The following is a 22,634-nucleotide window of genomic DNA, read 5'->3' as shown; positions in this document are numbered from 1 at the left end:
AGTGTGGTACAGATGTATAGCAGCCAGAACTGTCATACACTGCTGCTGGAGGGCATGTCAATTGGTAACACTACTTTGGAAAATTGGACGTATCTATTAAAACATATCTTATGATCCAGCAATTCCAACAGAATATACCCACAGAAAAACACATCATCAAAAAACATGAGCCAGAATGCTCATAGTAGCATTATAAAGCAATGAAATTAAACCAACTAACTACAACTGCACACAAGTGGGGAAAATCTCACAAAATAACAATGAGTTAAAGAAATCAGCAAAAGAATACACACTATATGGATTCCATTTATATAAAGTTCAAAGAGGTAAAAGTAACCTCTGGTGTTAGAAGTGAGAATAGAAGGCAACCAAGGTAACTGAAAAGGTGCACAGTTGGGGACGCCGGGTGCATTTGAGATGCTGGTCATGTTATTTCTTGAACTAGATGCTAGTTACATAGGTATGTTCTTTTTAAGAAAACTCACTGACATGCTATTTCTAAAACTGGCAGATTAGCTCAAAGAGATTATGAAGTAAAAAATTTAAACAATTGAAAAAATTCATTGAGCTACACATTTCTGATTTGTGTATTTTTCTGTATGTATGTTATTTTTCAATGAAAAGTTCAAAAAATTAATCAGGAGTTCTTCTGAAGAGGCAGCATATGGAAATCATAGTAGATGTCAGGCCTCTTTGTACTGTTTCTCACTTTCTTACCCTCTACCCAGCATTTCATCCCATCCACCATCAGCAGAAATAGTCCCTAAGAGGCATGATGAGTGTGGTGGAAAGACAGACCTGATTTGGCCGAGCAAAGGCTTTGGCTTCCAGGAGATACCCACTACAGGCTCTCAATATTGCAGATACCAGATATCTGGAACGTACATACTACCCGGTCCAGGGGTCACACCCGAGAAAAACAGGTAAGGGAGCTGCAGTAAAAATAATGATAGCAGATATTTATTGAGCCAAAACTCTTGCTAAATTTATCTCATTTAATCCTCACAATAATCCTAGAACAATGTTAGTACTTAGTACTAAGTGCACAATTGGCACTCAATAATAAATATTTGCTGAATGAAAGGTAGATGCCATTATCAACTTCAAGATGATAACTTGTCCCAATGTTATACAGGATGGCACAGCCTTAATTCAACCCCTGAGCAACCGGATTCCAATGACTGCTCTTAACCACTTCATCTTATGTTAAAGTAGATAATGTTAAATATATGCCTGAGAGAACTTGCTTCTGGTGTGCTTATTATAATAATTCAGGCTTTCCAGACACTGACTGAGAGAACAAATGGGTCTCCATTTCCTTACCCATAAAGTGGGATAATAGAAACTTCCTTTTATTCAACCAATATTTATTAACCTCCCGCTGTGTGCCAAGCTCTGCTCTAGGATTACTGGGGATTAAGTAAAAAAATGCAAAATGGTAAATTCACTCCCACTTCCTTAATCCCTTGCTCTATTTGTAAGAGGCAGCGGTTCTTTTTATTTTACTAATTTGATGAATGTTATTAAACTCACATACAATTCACACAAAAATTTTGCATTCATTTCATGGGATTCATAAACCTTCTAAAGTCCACAAGCACCCAGTACCCATTTTTACAGACAATTAAAATAAAAAAAACCTAACATATTTAATTATTGCAGGCTTACAGATGGCACACCAGGATAAGAATCTTGCATCTTATGCCTAAACCCAGTGCTTTTTCCAACTGTCAAAACAGAAGGCCCTGGCATTCTAGGGTTAGAAAGTAGAAAAGGCGTCATTAGAGTTCTCTCCTGGAAAGGTGGAGTGGATGAGTGACCAGCAGTTAAGAGCAGCTCAACTGGAAAAAGACCTGGGTAGGAGCCCAAACCGCTCAGTCACAAAAAGCGACCTAGACCTGATCTGTCTCCAGGCGCAATTGCTACATCCATAAAATGGGGTAATAACTTCTACGGCTCCGACTTCCCGGTGGTGCTTGCTACACTACGACTCAAAGGAGGAAAAGATGCGATGCTTCACAAGGGCAATGCAGACTGAAGGGATGATTAAGATCATTACTGAGAGTCTCAGGACGCTGAAGGTGGCCATGCTCATGCTCCCATGCTGTTGGCTTCCGGCTACCCCACTGAAAAACTTGCAGTCCCTGGTGTAGCGAGAAGACTTTTAACATTCGGGATGTGGGAAAGGAACGTTCCTAATGGGCTTAGATCAGTGCCTGGCACTTAACGGTGGCTTAGTAAATATCTGCTGGATGAATCAATGACTGAGTCTACAAAGAACAACTTCCTCAGTTCCCGCGGCTCAGACTGCCCTCCAGCCGGCCGGACGCCACACTCACCGGGCGCCAAAACTTCCTGAAGCTAGGCGCAAGCCCTCCACTTCCCACCGTCTCCGCTTCAGGAGCTCGTGGAGCCGCAGCAATTCTCACCTGCTCCAGATGGACTCCTCTCGCAGCCACCGAGCTGCACGCCGGAGCAGAAGCTGCCTCCTCGCTAGGAATGGAAAGAAGGTGGAGAGAATAAAATTTCGCGCCAAACGTCGTGGCTCCGCCCTCAGGCTGTCCCCACGTTCCGTCCCCAGCCAGCCCTCCCGTCCCGCCCACCTAATAGAGTATGCATGACGTACGTACGTCAACGTGCAGCGGCCATCATTGATACGATCAGCGACGCCGTTTGCGGAAGAAAGTGCCTTACGCTGCAGCATTTCCGGTCTCAAGATGGTCGCCTAAGCTTTTAAAAGGAGAGTTCTTCCGCCTTTCTCCAGTTCTGATTTTTTTTTTTAACGTAGATGTGACGTACTAAAGGACCCGACGGAAATAGAACTGGAGGCGTTCTAAAATGGCGAACCGCACAGTAAAGGATGCGCATAGCATCCACGGCACCAACCCTCAATATCTGGTGGAGAAGATCATTCGGACGCGAATCTATGAGTCCAAGTACTGGAAAGAGGAGTGCTTTGGGCTGACCGGTGAGTGGAAGCGCACTGACTCCCCGCCGGCCGCTTTGTGGCCCAGTTCTCCTGATTGGGCGCCGATAGGACTGACCCCCTGAGGGTGAGACTGGACGGGAATTTGTCATCCAGATTCCTGAGCGCCTACTATATGCCTAGACTTGTGTTGGGCTTTGGGTACACAGATAATAGGGCCTTATTCCGAAAGGTGTCTCGGTTGTGTTCTTTGAATCATTCCATGTTTAATGATAACTTGGTGGGTTACAGTGTTAAGTTTGGAAACCCGGGAAGGCATTAAACGAAAGTCAACATGACCAGAACCAAATCCATGATCTTACTATCCCTAAATTTGGACCATCTGCAGTATTTGCATGTTCGGGTCCTAAGATAATATCAGTTCTTCAGAGAAGCCTGCCAGGTAGTCTTTTCATCCTTGTTGGAATTCTGGCTCCTCTTTTTAGTGGCTCTGTTACTCCAGTGAGCCGTGGCTTCCTTGACTGTGAAACGAGTGTAATACCTACCCCCGCTCCCTCAAAGGGCGGTTCGAATAATTAAATGCAATAATGTATAAAAAGTGTTTGGTATGGTTACAGGTATATATTGATAAAAAGTAGTCAGTGGTCAATGGTAATGGTGGTGCTAGTTTTTATTACCAGTGTTAAATATGGTATGTACTGTTACTGTTGCTGCCACCACCACGAGCTGGGATTCCATAGATGAAGCAGTTTCTCGTTCCGTAGCTCTTTCCTTGGATGATCTCCATAACAGCTACATCCTGTACATGTAGATGCCTTCAAATTCATCTCTCCAACACAGATCTTTCCCTGAGATCTAATTCCAAGACGTGCCAACTCAGTATGTCCAAAACTGAACTCAGGACTTTTGCCTCCAACACTAGATTGTATTCTCTTGTGGTATATTTTCATTGCGTTCTGTGTCTTCTTTCAACTCATCACACTTTCAGTTATTTTTCCGATGCTTTCTGCCTTGCCAGACTAAATTCTGTAAGAGTAGTAATTGTGTCCCTCTTCTTTATCCCTCTATCTGTATCTCTAGTACTTAACACCCAGCTATAAGCTGTCAACTGTAATGTTGAATTAATTAATACAGAATTTATCCTAATTTGAAGACTAGTATATAAAAAGATTTCCCATTAATGGTAGCTAACATTTATTATTTGCTGTTTGTCATGTAGGTATTAGCATTTATTTGAATTGTCTTATTTGATTCTCACTATAGCTCTTAAACTTTGTACCTTTATTATTTAAATTTGAACTGACAGGCCCAAAAATAGGTGAAATGACTTGCCCTAGTTCATTTCACACGGCTAGCGTTGATTTTGACAACATTGAAAGGTTATTATCCCCATTCTGTAGATGAGGTTTGCTTAAGGTTATGTAGCTATTGAGTTGTTACTGTTTTCTTTTTTTGAACTGAAAAAGGAGATTTGCAGTGGATTTGACATGTTAGTAACTCCACAGGATGCTCTGATCATACAGCCCTAACTGGGCAGTTCATTGTGTGTAGTCATGCCCCAGGATTATAACTTCTTTAGTAAAAGGTTTATCTTTGCCTGAAGCAAGCCCTGTCTATGGTTGGTATCTAGGTTAACACAGCTTTGAAATGTCTCTTTTTGGGAGCACATAATCTTAACTCTCCTGTAATCCAGTCGTAGAGATTCCCCCACCTTGCTTTCTCCCACACTTCCTTAGTTCCAAATGTATAAAAAGAAATGTGAAACTCATTCTCCAGAGCAGTTGAGATTTTTTTGCTTCCCAGCATATCAGTTTGGCTCAAACTCTTAAACAAAAATTCTCTACAGCTTTGGACGTTCTTATGTTGACACTTCTAATTCCTAATTTGGCAGTTTTTTCCCTACATGATGGTGACAGTGTGGACTCTGAAGTTAGACTGCTTAGATTTAAATCCAGGACTTGCTACTCTTTGGTTGTGGACCTTGAGCAAGTCACTTAACCTTTCTTAGCCCTCATTATCCGTAGCTGAAAACGGGGACAGTGCTGTAAATTACTTCATGGCTTATTGTGAAGATTAAATGAGGTAATATGAAATGTTTAGCAGGGTGCATGGCATGTACTCAGAATACTCCATCAATGATCATCCGCATTTATTATTATTATTATTAATACACACTTGTTCTCCTAATAGTAAACTGTTGATGAGTATTCACAGCACCTAACCTTGAACTAACTTCTCTCCACTTCAACCTGGGGAAATCTTAGCCCTAATATATCTGAGATGCCACTCTGTTTGTTTTTTTTTTGTTTGTCTTTTTTAGCTGAACTTGTAGTCGATAAAGCCATGGAATTAAGGTTTGTGGGAGGCGTCTATGGTGGCAACATAAAACCAACTCCCTTTCTGTGTTTGACCTTGAAGATGCTTCAGATTCAACCGGAGAAGGATATTATTGTTGAGTTTATAAAAAATGAAGACTTCAAGTGAGTGAAATGTCAACTAGCTAATACAAAAGCTTCAATTTCACTAGTCCTGAATTCAGCTTTGGCTAAGAGGAGTGATAACGTTGAATCTCATTTCCATAGAGAGTTCCACTCTAGGATTTTGCTGTTGAACTCTTGAATTTATATTTTGTCTATTTTGATTGTATTGATCTTCTTTACTTTCTCAGTCTTGGTAACTTTTCCCCCACAAAAAATATTTCACAGTCACAGGATGCTCAAGGGTGAAGAAAACAACATAGTGGTAGGTAGGAGGGAAATTTTTGGTGTTAGATATAGGTTCATGTCCATACTCTATTACTTACTATGACCTTAGAGAAGTTACTTGATTTTCTAAGCTTTATTTTCTTATTGCTGTAAAATAGAGACAGTAATATCAAGTTAGGAATGATGTAAAGGTTAAAAAGAATAGTGCTATAAATCTCACAACACAGTGTATGTTGCATAGTAAACACACCAAAATTGTGAGCTGCTCTTATTTTTATTTTTTATTATTTTTTTTTTATTATTTTTTTTGAGCTGCTTTTATTTTAACTATCCATTCTCAAGGAGCAAACAGACAAGTATAAGTTTACTACCGCGTTTCTCCGAAAATAAGACCTAGCTGGACAGTTAGCTCTAGTGTGTCTTTTAGGACAAAAATTATTATATATTATATTAATTATATATTATATATTATATATTATATTATTATATATTATATTAATTATAACATATATATAAATTGTATGTATATTATATAAGACCGGGTCTTGTATAATATTATATAAGACCCGGTCTTATAGTAAAACAAGACCGGTCTTATATTAATTTTTGTTCTAAAAGACTCATTAGAGCTGACTGTCCGGCTAGGTCTTATTTTCGGGGAAACACAGTATGTCTCATCCTCTATTCTAAGGGATTGACATATAATAATTTATTTAACCTTCACAATAATGCTGTAAAATTATCCCCATTGTAATATGGGGAGGAAAATTAGACATAAAGAAATTAAGTAATTTCCCCAAGGTCAAACAGCTAGTAAGTGGCAAAAATGGATTCAGAGTCCGTAATCTTACAAAACTCTTAACAGCTAGAAAATGGCTAACTTTTAGTAAGCATTTACTATGTGCTATATGCTATGCTTAGCACTTTACACACATTCTTACTTAATACTCCAAGCCAGCAAATTAGATGCTACCATCTCTATTTTACAAGGATTGAGAAAGCAAGCAACTTGCCCAGTGTTACAAAGTTAGTAAATAATGGAATCAGCATTTGAACCCAGGTGACTTTGACTTTTTTTCCCCCCAGAAGCAGCATTCTGCCACCTAGCGACAATTTATATAGTCATTTCTATGTGTATTAATTCTCATATTGTTAGTAAATATATCTTATACTTTCCGTTAAATTCAGTATCTCATTTAATTCTTAAAATAATCCTGTGGAGTAAGTAGGTTCTATCTTAGTTTTATAGATGATATAATAGACTGAAAGTTGAACATGTCCCAAGTTCCTACAACCAGTAAGTGATAGAATGGGAACTTGAACCCAGGTCTCCATACTTTAGCTCTTTCTACTGTCCCATGCTGCCTCTAAAATTGTAGCTTTTTCATCTGTCAAAACTTGTTTATCCACTACTATGATGAGAAAATCCAGTTGTAAAACTCAGGAACTTTTTAGGATGAACTTTTAGAATCTTTTAGAACTTTTTAGGATCTGTTTCACTTTGATTTTTTTGGTCAGGTATGTCCGCATGTTGGGAGCACTTTACATGAGGCTGACAGGCACTGCAATTGATTGCTACAAGTACTTGGAGCCTCTGTACAATGACTATAGAAAAATCAAGAGCCAGAACCGCAATGGGGGTGAGTATGGTGCCATGTGACTGGATCTTCATTCCTGAGCCAGTTTCTATTTCACCAGTGTCTCTCCCCTCACATTGTCACATGCATTGTGAGTGCTCCCCTTCATCTCCCTGTGGGGAGTATTCCATTAGACTACTAGCTTCCTAGGACCTTCCCCAGCCTAAGCTGTCTGCTCACCTTTCCAACTGCATCGTATGTTAATCCTTGCCTTGTATCATGTGCTCCATCCCATAAGGTCTAGCTCCGGAATGACCATCTCCATAAAAGCCTTCTCCAAGTCTCCCAAAGTTAGTTTTTCATATGTTACATCTTCAGAGTTCTTTCTACTGTCCTCTCCACTTCACACTGCAGTAGACAGACTAAGTGTACTTACTCATACTTATGTAGGAGTCCCACTGAAAAATAATCCAAGAGGGGCAGCTCGAGACCTTTTCAAAGAGACACTTTTAGTGGTAAAGTGGGATTTGGGATTATGCAATGAAAACCTTTTCTCACTCAGTGTCCCAAAAGTAACATTTTCCCTCTACATGTATCATTAAGCAATTTGAAAGTTAAGAAATTGGTATTATACTTTACACTTTTGTTGACTTATTCATTCCAACATCTGCCAGGTACTCTGCTGTGTACTCTAAGTAACATGGCGAACAGATGGACATTCATGACCACCATGGAATTACAGATTTATGATCATATTATGTTAAGAAAGTGTTTCTCAACCTATTGACAATTTTGGCTAGATAATTCTTTGTTGTAGGGAGCTGTCCGGTGCATTGTAGGATATTTAACAGCATTCCTGGCCTCCCCTCACCAGATGCCAGTAGCACACCCCCCACCTCACCAAGTTCAGGGGCAAAACACCCCTGGTTGAGAACTACTGAACTAAGGTAATGTTTACTGTAGAAATTCTGAAATTGCTCCATTTACCATATAAGATTCATTTCTACTTCAGAAACATGGTGTGTTCACATGAGAAACTACTTTAGTTCTATAATCTATTCAAGAACATCACCCCTATATAATTCACTACCTTTTATTCTTACTTTGTGTTTGTTTCTCCTGCTAATTGGGACAGCTTCATTTACCTCTTTATGCCCAGCTCCTAAAAGAGGCCTGGCACATAGATGGTCTCTAAAGGTGAGTTGAATGAATGAAGATAGGTGGTGATGACAGGCTATGAGGGGTTATACTTTGAGCCCAGGTTTGACAGAAGTCCCTTCTGTGTGATTGCCACACTGCAATAGCTCTACTAGTGAATGTACAGGAAAGGGACGTTGCAGAGAATTCACACTTTTTTTACTAAGTACTTTGTTAGCTGTTTTACACATAGCGTCTTACAATTCTTTTACATTTTGGCTATCTGAATGTATTTCCAAGTTGCTTGAGCTTATGATTTTTCTTTCAGAGTTTGAACTGATGCATGTAGATGAGTTCATTGATGAACTACTGCACAGTGAGCGAGTATGTGATATCATTCTGCCTCGGCTACAGGTAAGAGATAAAGGTTTTATAACTGGGTCCCCTTCTCCCCTCTAAAACAGGCAGACAGACAAACACACATGCACAATAAACCATTGAAACTGATGGATTCCAGGGATCTTCTTAATAAGGAGTCTTCATATCTATGAAAAAGGATTGGGAGAGGAAAGCAGATAATTTGAAGGGTAGAGCTTTAAAAGTGAATAATTAAATAACAAGAAAACTTCTTTAAAATGTTATATCAAGGAGATTATAGCTAGGGTAGGCTTTTAAACTTCGCGGGCAGCTTTTTGCATATTGATCTTCATATAAAAATCCAGGATATAAAACTGATAAAAGGAGGGTCAGGAGTGGGAGACTGAGACCTTAACCCCTAAAATACCACTGTACTCATCCTGCCTCCCTTTCCTAGAGATAAATGATTTCCATGAAGCACCTTTCACGAACAAGTTTTAGAGTATGATTTTAAAACTATTGTTGAAAATATAAAGGCAAAACAGATATAATAGGTAGCCTACAGGGATAAGGGAACGTGGAGAGAAAAGTGGAAATTTCTAAAAAGAAAGTGGAGAGATGACTGAACAGGGCATTAGGACACCTAAGTTTCTGGGTTATTACAGTTTACTAGCTGTGGGACCTGGTCTTATTTTCCCATCTATAAAATGGGGAAATTAGACTACCTCAGTAGTCTTTAAACTGTCCTGTGGGCGTATTATAAGGCTACTGAGAGGAATAAGAGGAGATACCCCCACAGGGCATCTCCTTTTTCTCTAAGTGGGCTTGAAAGTGAGATTTCATTTGAACAAAGGCTTTTTTTCTTTAAATGGCTTTATTAAGGTATAATTGACATAGAATAAACTACATATATTTAAAGTGTACAGTTTGGTAAGTTTTGACATATGTCTACACCCTTGAAACTATCATCACAATCCATCACCCCAGAAAGTTTCCTCCTTTTATGTAATCCCTTTCCACTTCTCTCCCTCACCCCTAAGCAACCACTGCTATGCTGTCTGTCCTGATAGATTAGTTTGCATTTTGGAATTAATACAATACATTCTCTTTACCAGTTTATCTGTTTATACAGAATTGTGGGATACAAAGTCAGTCTATAAAAATCAGTTATATTTCTGTACACTAGCAATGAACAATTAGAATTAAAATTGTTATTTAAGAGGTACTTACAAAAATATGAAATAATTAAGGATAATTTTATCAAAAGATATGCAAAGCTTACACTTAAAACTACAAAACATCAGCTTACTGAGAGAAATTAAAGAAGATTTAAATAAAGGGAGAAATATACCTATGGTATATCGTATACCATGATTTACAATTGTTTTGTTGTCAATTCTCCCAAATTAATCTATAGATTCAATTCCAATCAAAATCCCAGTAGGCTTTGGTAGAACTTGATAAGCTGATCCTAAAATTTATATGAATATGCAAAAGACCTAGTATAGCCAAAACAACTTTGAAAAAGAACAAAGTAGGACAAACACACATGATTCCAAGACTTCGTATGGTAACCAAGACAGTGTTGTACTGGCATGAGGACATACAAAGGGATCAATGGAACAAAATAAAAAGAACCAGAAATAAAACTCTGTGTGTGTATATGTGTGTGTGTGTGTGTGTGTGTGTATGGGTGGTGTGAGAGGTGATGGTTGTATAGCATGAATATACTAAAAACCACTGAATCATACATTTTAAAAATAGTTAATTCAATGTTACATGAATTTCACCTCAATAAAAAACAGCTCCAAGAGATATGAAAAACTTCAAAGTAGGGAATAGAATGGATTGCAGATACTTGATAAGTGAGAGAAATTTGCTCAATGCAGGAAATCAGCTGGATGAAAGCAGTTGGTAGATGAATACTCACACTTAAATGCAATGAACCAACTCTTCCTCCCTCTACAGTGACCTAGTTACAGGAAATTCTATAAAATAAAAATCCTGAAAATGAGTGTGGTATATCTCTCCTGTTCCATTTTGGCTACTGTAGTAAAGAGAATGAGATTTCAAATCTTGCTTTCAGAGTCCAATTCTCACACTAATTGATTGTGGGTTACATTAGCTGCTATTATAAATATTATCTTTAGTTGCTATCATTTATTTTAGAAATACTGTAAGAAATAGAATACTTTGAAGTGCAGTCACGTTGTGTATAAGGATTCCAAACTTTAGTCAGCTGTAAGCAAGCCACCAATGTAAATGAGGGGGTCTGCATGGAGTCTAGAAGACTAAAAACACTCCTCACTGAGAAGAGAGAAATTGAATTCTGATTATATCACCGAGAGGTGTGTTCTGGTGTGGCCCTCTACATGTCCTACATGAAGTGACCCTGAAGACTACTTTCTGCTCTGATTCTGTATTAAGCAACCCATAGGTTATCAGTTTAACTTTTCGTGTGCCCTGACATTGGCAAGGAAATGCCATTGAATTAATTCTAATTTCATCAAACACAAATACTATGAATTACTGTATTGACTTTAGTCACTTTTGAGTATGGCGAACATTAGGGATTCTGGATGCCATTCGGCTGCAGTCCTGATACCAAACTGTCATCCTGTGATAGGAAAGCCCTTTTTCAAGGAGCCCTTTTTTCTGAGGATTGACTTCACTGAGTGGCATCTTTGTCTCATTTCTTTCAACTTTTACAGAATTTTGTTAGGAATGAGTAAGAGCTAAGTAGCATACTAGTATTACTGTTTATTCTTGGGCTATCCCACATTCTTTTATGTCCTTGGCATAAGAAAATGGTAAGGGATCTTATAACACAGCCAGTCCATTTGACAGTTTTGAACTCACCTTTGCCTTTCAGCTTCTTAATCACTTGTAAAGCACTAATAAGCCACATCTTACAACAAAATGGAACCAAGAGAGGAATTATTTCCTGGGCCTTGTTAAAAATGCATGACTTTAGACAGCTCCCTAAATCTTGGGACCAGTAGAGAAGTGGTGCTACTCTATTTTAGTATATGTGCTGCCGAAGCGAGCACAGAAGTGGTGCTACTCTAAAGCAGGACCCAAGGCACTCTTCAGCTCCTAAACTGGGCAGAGCCTCAATGGGTCTCTTGGTAGATTCTGGTCTGAGCCTCTCTTGGAGGAACTACCAGCCAACAGTGTCAGCTGTGAACTTAAGGCCTTTGTAAATGAAGCCCACATTTTTTATTCAAGGCTACACCTATACTGATTGATATCCCATTGACCTTAGAATATAAATCACAGGGAATAGAGCCAACAGAAAATAAAGATGTTCCCTTCAGCTTTGTATTTATCTGTTTACAGGGGAACTTAAAGGAGTCTATAGATTATTCCAGGTATTTTCCTTAGGAAAATCTTGAACTGTCTAGATGTCTTTGAAATGAAATTGCCTCGGCTGTTGCTCCATAGTTTTTCTGTTAATCCCAGAAGCCCACTGTTGGGGCTTCAGGACATAGAGGAGCTCATGTCATTGTGTTCTTTATAGAAACGGTATGTGCTAGAGGAAGCTGAGCAGCTGGAGCCTCGGGTCAGCGCTCTGGAAGAAGACATGGATGACGTGGAGTCTAGTGAAGAGGAGGAAGAGGAGGATGAGAAGGTCAGGTACCAGAGGGCTTAGGGGTTGGAGGGACAGTTACCGGAGATGGGAATGGTCCTTCTTTGTTTTCAATTTTAAACTTTCTGTAACCAAAAAAAATACAGTATATAGTCAATAAAAATATGGGCTTTAGAGTTAAATAGGCCTTGACTCATATCTCAGTTCTGTACAGAGGGTGCCAAAAAATGTATACACATTTCAAGAAAGGAAAACTATTAAAATTGTTATACTCAATATATACCTATAACAAAGATGAATATAAATCACGTTTGACTTCTGCAATTGCAAGAGGTGCTCAAAGTGGTTACTGTCAGCATCTAGACACTTCTGATTACGGCAAAGTACTGCTCGAGCAACGCTGACCAGGGTGTCCACTTGTATACATTTTTTGGTACCCCCGGTATATATAGTGGTATCTTGTACATATTACCTAATTCCAGTTTTCTTTTTTAAAGCAAGGATAATACCTTTCTCTTAGGACTTCTGAGCATTAAATGAGATGATACACAAAAAGCCCTTAGTATATATTGGGACATTATAATTGCGTAATAAAATAGTAGCTATTAAAATAAATACCTGGGACAAAAATAATACTGTTTATAATTGAAGCTATCCTAAGGACCAAGTCTGACTGGGAAAAAAACAGTGCCTGCTGCATGGTCATGTTCTTTCACTATTAGTTATGATGCTGAAAAGTTGAAAATAATCAAGCTGTAAGGGAGCAGTCTGGTAAACTATTAGGCAGGCATTAAAACTATTAGGAAAAGTATATGATAATGTGGAAATGCTTACGGTAAGTTAAAAAAGGACCTAAAACATTTGTCATTAAAGTAACAATATATGTATGGAAAAAGGCTAGATGGAAATACAATAAATGTTCTGGATACTGAGATAGTACAAATGGAAGTGTAGTTTGGAGCCATGAGGCTTCCTTTAAAGTAAGCACAGAAAGCAGCACAATCATTAATTCAAAGCCATGCAAAAGCTCAAGTGCTCTTCTGTGGTGAGTGAACCAAAAGAGGCATTTTTTTTAATGGAAAATTTTAACTGCATTCAAAGTGGAGAGAATGTGCCTCAATTTACCCATTAACTTAGCTTTAATAGTGACCAAATCAACCATTGTGCTTCCTCTACATCTCTACCCAATTGCCCCCACCAGTTATCTTGAAGCAGATCATAGTCATCATCTATTTCATCCACAGTATTTCAGAAGACAAGGGCTCCCTTTTTAACCATGATACCATCATCAATCCCCGTCCCCCAAATCAACAAGAATTCCTTAATATCATCAAAAACTATTCCGTATTGGGGCAGCCAGATGGCTCAGTTGATTAGAGCACGAGCTCTCAACAAGGTTGCCGGTTCAATTCCCACATGGGATGATGGGCTGCGCCCCCTGCAACTAAAGATTGAAAATGGTGACTGAACTTGGAGATTCAAGGACAACGAATTGGAGTTGATGGGCCCTGGAGAAGCACACTGTTCCCCAATATTCCCTAATAAAATTCTAAAAAATTCAGTATTCACATTTCCCAAACTGTCCTGTATTTTTAAGTTTCAGTTAGTATTCAGAAAATGTCCATAAATTGTAATTGGTTTTTATGTTCCTTAAGTATCTTGTAGTCTCTCAAGTTTCCTTCATTGTTTTTTCTCTTGCAATTTTTATGTATTACCGTTTCCCTGAAAATAAGACCTAGCCGGACCATCAGCTCCAATGTGTCTTTAGGAGCAAAAATTAATATATTATGTTAATTATATTATACCCGGTCTTATAGTAAACTAAGACCAGGTCTTCTTATATTAACTTTTGCTCCAAAAGAGGCATTAGAGCTGATGGTCCAGCTAGGTCTTATTTTCGGGGAAACAGTATATATCAGGTTAGTCTGTACAGATTTTCACAATCTATTTTTTTTATTGTGTCCCTGTTATGTGAGTTAACATGTTCATTTGTCCCTTGTATTCCTTTAAACCAGTTCTTAGATCTAGAGGCTAACTGGATTTGGGGGTTTTAACCCCTTTGAAGTGGAGTAGCACTGCTTCATAGGTAGTGGTGTATCCTTCCCCCAGGATGAACCAAAGTCTGACTGTCTTTTTGCTACTGATGATGATCTGTGCCTGGATCCATAAGGGGTTGTAAAATGGTGACACACTAATTCTTTATTTCTTCATCATTTGTTTTCTGTAACATTGCTATAAAAAGAAACCTTCCAAATTAACATTTAGTTTTCACAGGCATAACCTGTAGGAAAGGAAACACAAATAATTCCCTTTCTCAGTTTGTAAAATGAATAGATTCCATTGTATCCTTCACCCAAGGTGATGAATGCTTTTGTTCTTGGTAACATTGTGAACTCAGATTTGATGTGTTTTGAACCATTATTGTGCTTGCTACTTAGATTATCCCATCTTTAGCCTGTGAGGATGCCTCAACTGGAGTCATGAGACTTTTTTGATACAATCATAGTATTCTCCGCCTCCTTGCTTTCTAATATGACAATACAGTCTAATCATGTGTTAGTTTCTGCCCCTGACCTGGTAGTAGCCATTTTCCAAAGAGTCCTTGTTTCCATTTACTGAGATATGGTGTTTAGATAACACAACTTAAGCACTGTCCGTGCTTGTTGCTACAGGTTTGTAAGTCCCTTGAAGGTAGAATTTGGGATAGAATGGGGAGTGTAAGCAGTGTTCTAGATGGTTCTGTACAAATCTGTGCTCATCACTGACTCATCTTGTTTCCAGTTGGAGAGAGTACCATCACCTGATCACCGACGGAGAAGCTACCGAGACTTGGATAAGCCTCGTCGCTCTCCCACACTGCGCTACAGGAGGAGTAGGAGTCGTTCTCCCAGAAGGTAAGGTCCTAGTCATTTGCCTCTTCCAGGGAGACTTTAAACACTGTAGTGTAGAAGTTTGGACTTTGGGGAGAGAAAAATGCAAGTCTGTGGAGAATGTTTGCTTGCCCAGTGTATTAGTTACTGAAAAATCATCACCCACAAAACCTTATTTGCAGACAATAACCGTCTTTTAAGTTCACAAGTCTGCAGTGATATAAACTGGGCTTGGATAGGCAATTTTTTGAGGATGTTATGTTCACCTAACTGTTTAGCAGTGTTGGCCAGTATAGGGTACTGAGACAACTCATCTCTTTTCCATGTTTGTCTCATTCTAGGCTAAGTTAGGCATTTCTCATGGCAATAGCAGAATTTAAGAGTAAACAAGCTCAATCAGCAAGTAGCTTTCCAGTATCTGCTTATTATCACATCTTTAACTATCCCATTGGCCAAAGCAGGGCACATGGCCAATCCTAGACTTGGGAGGGTGCTAAAAAGTAACATGACAAAGGACATGGATAACTGAGATGAGTGAAGGACTGGCCAATCTACAACACCTAGTATGACTACTAAAGCTCTTCCTCTTCTTTCCACATAGGCGGAGTCGGTCTCCAAAAAGGAGGAGGTAAGCCTTCAGTGCTTTGTAATGAAGGTCAGGGATTTGGGGATGGGGTGCCTTTTTGTGAGTATATTGTCAACGAGAGATGGGAGTCTAACCAGTCATTTCTACAGCCCCTCCCCTCGCCGAGAAAGGCATCGGAGCAAGAGTCCAAGACGGCACCGCAGCAGGTCCCGAGATAGACGGCACAGATCCCGCTCCAAGTCCCCAGGTACAGCATTTGGGCCTTTTGCTATTGGTTGTCTTAACAAAAAAATGTAATGGGGGCAATTAACCTGAAGTACAGGAGTGCCTGTGTTATTCTTTAGAAGAAAAGGAAATGGACTTAAATTTGAATTAGAGTTCACACCTTGACTGTCATTTATAAGCTTTGCTGATAGGATTAGCTTTCACTTTTTTTTCATCTGAAATTATAGGAGTAAGACCTAACAGAGTAGTGGTAAATACCCAATGTGATGTTTGTGTAGTAATTAACCATAAAGCCCTGAGTGCATCTGAAATGGGTTCAGTTCTCCTCTCCTCAACACACACACACACACATCCCAGTTTGGAGAGGTGCTACCAACCAGAGGTATCCCTAGCATAGGCCAAAATATTAAGCCAATGGAAGGAATTAGGGGAGGTGAAAATGAGAGTGGAGGAGGGTAGAATCTCATTCATCCAATGGTCTTTTCTTCCCCAGGTCATCACCGTAGTCACAGACACAGGAGCCACTCAAAGTCTCCTGAAAGGTATGCATTAACCTCTGTTTTGACTTAAGAATTTCACTCTTTATTCAGAAATTACAATTCCAATAACAACTAAATTGGACCTTAAATTTTCTTAATGGGGATATTTAGGAATTCATTACAAGACAAAATTGGCCTACTGCCCTGAGAATTATTAGAATTATGAATGTTTGTGTTATTCTGTTGTTTTTACTTTTAGGATTGCAGCTTTGGATAGTGGTAAGGGCATGAGCTTTGGTCTCAGGAGACCTGGGCTTGCATCCCAGCTTTTAACAGAGTGATATAGGACAATTTACTTTCATGTGATAAGCTTTCATTAGCAATCTCTATGCTATATATACTACTAGATGCAGTCTTAACCTCTTAGAGGTCATTTCCTCCATGGTAAATTTTTGATAGCAATGCATGACTCATTATGTTGCTCTGAGACATAAAAACACCAGTGTCATCATACTCCAGTCTTCCTCAAAAGTCCTTGCCCAGTTTCTTGAACAGATGTTAAATATAATGATTTGTGTTGCCATTTCAGGTCTAAGAAAAGCCACAAGAAGAGCCGGAGAGGGAATGAGTAATGGACTCAGTTTGGGTTTAGTCCCAACGGCCTCCTTCAGATATGAAGGCATCTGTCTATGTGGAAAGATTAAGATCTACTCCCCAGGCAGCTATGAGAATATTTTAGGGTTTTTTTTAACCTAAATGTTTTTCCACTTTTTTTTTTTTTTTAAATGAAAGAGGTGCTGAGATTTGTATCTCTTTTTGAATCCTAATCCACGTTTAAGGATAATGCTTCCCAAGGACAGCTTTTGACCTCTTTCTACAACCAACCTTGCTTGACTGGACTCAAATTTATGAGGGTAAAAGGATTTGAGGGGGTGGAGGATATGAATGACAAGGAGAGGATGTGGGCACCTAGTGATCCTTTTGTTATTAAATTTGACACAACATTTCCTATCTTTCTGTGGTTTGGTTTTGGTTTGCTCTGTGACTGAAACTTATGAGAATCCTGAGATTTGTGCTGTTGCTGTTACATTCAAAAATCAAGCTAAAACGTATTAGCGCAAACTTTTTCCCCTAGCAATACCAAGTGGTAATAAACATGAAAACTGACTGGTTAGCAGCAGCTTTGTAAGAAAAGAATGCAAACGTAAAGCTTCTGGACCTTTTTAATCCAGTTGCATTGAACAGTGCAACAAACAGTAAAACATATTTTCTGTAGCATTCTTATATAGTATTTCTTCCACACAAACCTTGGATTCCAGGTTAAGGTATTCAGCCTTTGTCCTACAAGCATTGACATTATCTAAGTCTAATCAGTAGCAGTAGGGCAGTAAGATTGAAAAGGTTTGATGGAGAAAAACATCAAACGTATCTTAATACCACTCAGGGTTTTGACCTGAACTGCTGGACAACATCATTCACAAAGCCAGAAAATACAGCAGGAAGAAACCAGGCTATAAAGGGGCAGGTAGTGAGAGTTGTGGTGGCAGTGAAAATGATGCATTCAGTTTCAAGTTTAATTTGACACAGCTACAATATTATCTAAAGTTCAGACAGTTGGAAATAGGGACTGGAGTTGAGCATAGTGATCTGGCCCTGAAATGACAGTATTTAGGTAATTGTGCAATATGTGGAAATAAATGAGATGGCCCAGAGATTGTGTATATGTAAGAAAAGCCAGTAACAATCATAGGCAACAGCAACACTAGTGAGAGGAAGAGGAGCATTCAGAAAGGTAGAATTAGGAAAGAGTACCTAAGAACAAAGCAGCAAAATAAGGACTAAAAAGTGTCCATGGATGTTGGTAAGAAGGTGCTGGGATCTTGGTTAGAAAAGTTCTGTTTACCTGTACTTACCTTTCCTCCTCTAAAAACGGAAAAGTGATTTGAATGACTTCAGACAGTTCTGGTCCCAGGAAGAATTGTGTGGAGATCCAGTTTCTTGGGAAGCTGTATCTGGTCATAGGATAAACATTCTATTGCTTGCTATTTGAACTGAAGGATTTTTGCAGCAATATTAAAGCATTTTGGAATCACTTGAGATTTCATATTCTTCAGTGATTCCTCTCCTGGTGATACTTCAGCTAATAAAAGTTGTCCATAGAGCTATTATAGTTTATCATACAATTGTATATAGGACTGCCTTTAAAAATTAAATATAAGCACTTCTATTTACATCAGTTATACTCTGAGCGGTTTTTTTCTTTACCAGTGATCTAGGTGAAATGTCTTGGATTAATAACCTATGGACCAACCAACTCATCATCCAGTATATTGTTTAAATAAAAATTTTAAAATAAAATTTAAACTTGCCTTAAAAAAACCCAATTTTTAATAACAAATAAACCTCCCCAAACATACTTACTCAGGCATATGGTGAAATCTGGACCAAAGGGGGACAGCACAGCCAACTTATAGCAAGAAGCAGATTATCCCTATTCTCTCATTAGTATGAAGAGATAACAGTGAGTGGGGCATGATGAACATCTCTCTGTTGATCATTTTGATAAAAATTACAGATTTGCAGAGGAGATGGAACTTTAAGGATCAACTTTGCTGAAGGGCGACTTCTGTCATCTATGTGCTAGCCTACTGGATGAGGCCGTGGAACCATAGCTTTATAACTACCTCTGTACACACATATTCTGTACTGAAAAAAACTTCAGGAAAGAATTCTTATTCCTTATGCAAAATGCCTTCTGATTTTTCCCATATAGTATCAGTTTGTAATGTTGGGTGCAAATTACTAAAGAGATGCTCAACATCACCAATCATCAGGGAAATACAAATCAAAACCACAATGAGATCACCTCAAACCTGTCAGGAATTACTTTGTTCATTGAACACCCCTATGTTCATTGCAGCGTTATTTACAATAGCCAATATATGGAAGCAACCTAGGTGTCCATCAATAGATGAATGGATAAAGATGTACATATCTACAATGGAATACTAGTCAGCCATAAAACAAAATGAAATCTTGCCATTGCAACAGCATGGATGGACCTAGAGGATATTATGTTAAGTGAAATACATCAAAGAAATACCGTATGATTTCAACTTATAGATACAGAGAAGAAATGGATAAAGGGGTGGGGGAAGTAGTTAGGGATGGGTGAAAAAAGTGGGAGGGATTAAGAAGTACAAATTGCCAGTTATAAATATAGTCATAGGGATGTAAAATACAACATAGGGAATAGGCAATATTTTAATAACTATGGTGTCATACTAGAGTTACGGTGATCATAGGATATATAAATGTCTAATCACTAGTACACCTAAATATATTGAATGTCAACTATAACAAATATAAATTTTTAAAAATAGCTTTATCCCATCATTTTACATATTTTTTTTATATATTTGAAAAACTGGAAGTAGCAAAATGTCCATATTAGGGGATTGAACAAATTACATAGTACATCATTAATATTCATATTTTTGAATAATCTTTAATAAATATACAAAACATTTAAAAACATTAAGAATGTGTGTGTGTTCGCTGCGTAAGTTGAATAATTTTTGCAGTTTTCAATTGCTCTACAATGAATATGAATTCATAAAAACTTTTAAGTTTACAACTTCTATGAAAAGTCTGTAAATTTTGAGCTACTACTGTATAAATTATAAACTAAGAGTTTTCTACTTTTCAACTAGGAACAGTTTTGCCAATTATTAAACACTGGCAATTGCTGAGGGAGGAACCAGTGAGATGCTGAAAATTACTATATATAACACCATCCTATAAGTAAAACCTAGGTTATTGGGGTTTGTAGCCCCATAAATTCCTTCTGTCCGGTGGTATAGTGCTTTCCTTTAGGAAGGAAGGCTGAGCTGGGGGCAGTCTGTTCTTGCAGATTGTTTTCTCTTTAATGAAAATTTTAAATATATACAAAAGTAGAATAAAATGAACACCCTCTACACCTCAACCTGTTCATTAAGACCTGAAAGATGAAATACTTGACCACACTTCAAGAGAAAATCTTGAATGCTCTGAATCTTATTTTTACACAAAAGCATACTTTGGGCCAGGTATCTCATTAACAAATGAGCTAATTACCTTACTTAGGATTCTGAGGGATACTGAAGCTTTAATGTGAAAAACTAACAGTAAATATACCTGGTTTTAACACTTAATAAATACCTTTTTAGGGCTGTAAATACGGCAGGGAAGCCCTCAACCTCCTGCAATAGATTTCAAGCATCTTCCATGTTGGAAAACATGGCAAAAGCCCAGGTAGTCTCCTATTTAAGTAATGCGTATCTGAGGAAGCAGAACAAAGAAGACACTGTCCATGAAACATTTCTTTTCACTTATTCTGTAGTCCAAAGAAATCTATAGCATCATGTAGCCTAAAATCCCTGGCAAATCTCTTTAATTGAGGGGGTTAGGCAAAATGACTTTACCTCAATGTATAGTACCAAAAACAGCTTAAAAAAAATCTACCACCAATGACACAAGTTTGAATTCCAATTATAATCACTGACTACATGGATTATTGGTAAACACTATCCTGGCAAGTGTGCTTTCCAGGTAGTAAGTAGGATTCAAAAGGGATGGTCTGAAACATACTAGTTCCTCAGTAAATAAGACCTTCCCTCCACTCGAATATCCAGTATCAGTCTGTGTTTAAAAACTCTTCAAAAGATGTTTCAATTCTAATTCCAATATGTTTGTGTGTGCTACCTTAGGAATTCACTTTATTGTTTTGCACCGCAGTTTTTCTCAATGATAAAATGGAGATAGCATCAGCTTCTTTCAACTTCATAGGGGTGTTGTGAAAATCCAGTAAAACAAAGGATGGAAAAAGATCCTTGGATTTCTAAAACTAAGTCTGAGAGAATATTCTATTCATTGAGAGTAAAACAAACCTCTGAATTGTTACATTATATTTCCATCATCTAAACAAGATGAATTAAACAAATCTGACTCGTCAAAAAAATTTATTAACTTAAAATAGAATTACTTCAAATACAGGTAAAAGCAACTTTCTGTTCAATTTTGAATATATCCAACATACAAGAATGTAAAAGAAAAAAATTCTGAATCTTCATGTTGTAGTTTTATTTTATTTTTTTTTTTTACCTTTTAAAAAGTTTTTGGCACTACAAGGTTCTGTAAAGAATAGAAGTGACAAATTTAAAACACATGAAAGTCTTTCCTAATTCTTAAGAACAATATATATAAAGTCTGAAGCAACCAAAGTATGAATACAGCTAATAGAAAATAAAGAATGTAATTTTTTAAATTCTCTGTTTATACAATTCATCAAGGTTAAACAAAACATAAAATTCCCTTAAAAATAGGGTAATAAAATAGATGAAATTTGTATCACTCAATTTGGTGATACTAGTAAAAACTATAGTTCATATTTATATACAAATAATACAGTCTTTAAAAACAGTCTTAGAATTTAAATAAGCTATCTAAACGTGTTAAAATTTTAAATCAGGACCTGATTTGTTTTGCTTTCCATTAAATGTCACTTTTTCTGCTGAATGTAACTGACATTGAGGTACGGATACCCTTGAGACAGCAGGATTGGCTGGTTGCTGTACATCGGTAGACCAGCTGAAAGAAAATGGACTCGCATTACTCCGACACGTTTCCTCTTGGTGGGTGGGGACAACGCTCTCTACACCGACGGGTGGCACATCTGTCTGTCGGACACAACACAGACAGGAAACTGAAAGGCTTGTGCCTATTTATCTGGCAACCCTTAGAATTAATTTGTAGCTATTCTCTTTTTTTCTATTTATATAGTAAAGAGGTGATGATGAAGCATGTCAAAACATTTGGTGAGAGGGAGAAGGAAGAGGGAAGGGAAATGTGGGTATGTGAAAGAAGAGAGGAGACCAAAGAGAAAGGAATCGAGGGAAACAAAGCCACCAGGAAAGAACTTCAGACTTTCCCCTTTAAAAGGACTTGTATGCTATACTAATTTCCCTCACCCTAGTTCTTTGCTCAGAAGAAGAAAGCAGTCAAGGTTCTGCCACTCTGTAATACAGGGATGCCCCGGCAGTACATGGATAGTTTAGGGAGGCCTAAATGTATCAAGCCTGACACTCATACCAGTGGCTTCCCCAAAATATCATTTCATTCAGTCAACATTTCCTGAGTGCATTT

General features: G+C 38.0%; 2 protein-coding genes across 14 annotated transcripts in view; one reads left to right on the top strand and one right to left on the bottom strand.

The window, feature by feature from the left end:
- Positions 1-1,662: 1,662 nt before the first annotated feature.
- PRPF38A (pre-mRNA processing factor 38A) lies at positions 1,663-19,981 on the top strand. Its single transcript, XM_081057610.1, has 10 exons — positions 1,663-2,968; positions 5,247-5,406; positions 7,150-7,271; positions 8,674-8,759; positions 12,223-12,333; positions 15,073-15,185; positions 15,763-15,789; positions 15,897-15,994; positions 16,466-16,514; positions 17,041-19,981. Exons 1-10 carry the CDS (start codon positions 2,839-2,841, stop codon positions 17,081-17,083), a joined length of 939 nt encoding a protein of 312 aa, XP_080913736.1. The 5' UTR covers positions 1,663-2,838; the 3' UTR covers positions 17,084-19,981.
- TUT4 (terminal uridylyl transferase 4) overlaps positions 19,845-22,634 on the bottom strand; it is a 106,340-nt gene continuing 103,550 nt past the window's right edge. For 7 of the 13 annotated variants that reach the window (XM_081057597.1, XM_081057604.1, XM_081057602.1 and 4 more), the window contains one exon: positions 19,845-22,079. In XM_081057597.1, coding sequence (XP_080913723.1) covers positions 21,991-22,079 — 89 coding nt within the window. In that variant the 3' untranslated portion in view covers positions 19,845-21,990. Of the gene's footprint in view, positions 22,169-22,634 lie in introns of all 13 variants that reach the window. The other 6 variants (XM_081057605.1, XM_081057607.1, XM_081057609.1 and 3 more) reach the window with 2 other exon arrangements.

Source organism: Rhinolophus hipposideros, assembly GCF_964194185.1.
Source record: "Rhinolophus hipposideros genome assembly, chromosome: 8".
NCBI lineage: Eukaryota > Metazoa > Chordata > Mammalia > Chiroptera > Rhinolophidae > Rhinolophus > Rhinolophus hipposideros.
Note: the sequence above shows the minus strand (reverse complement) of the source record. Positions and strands in the feature narration are given on the sequence as shown.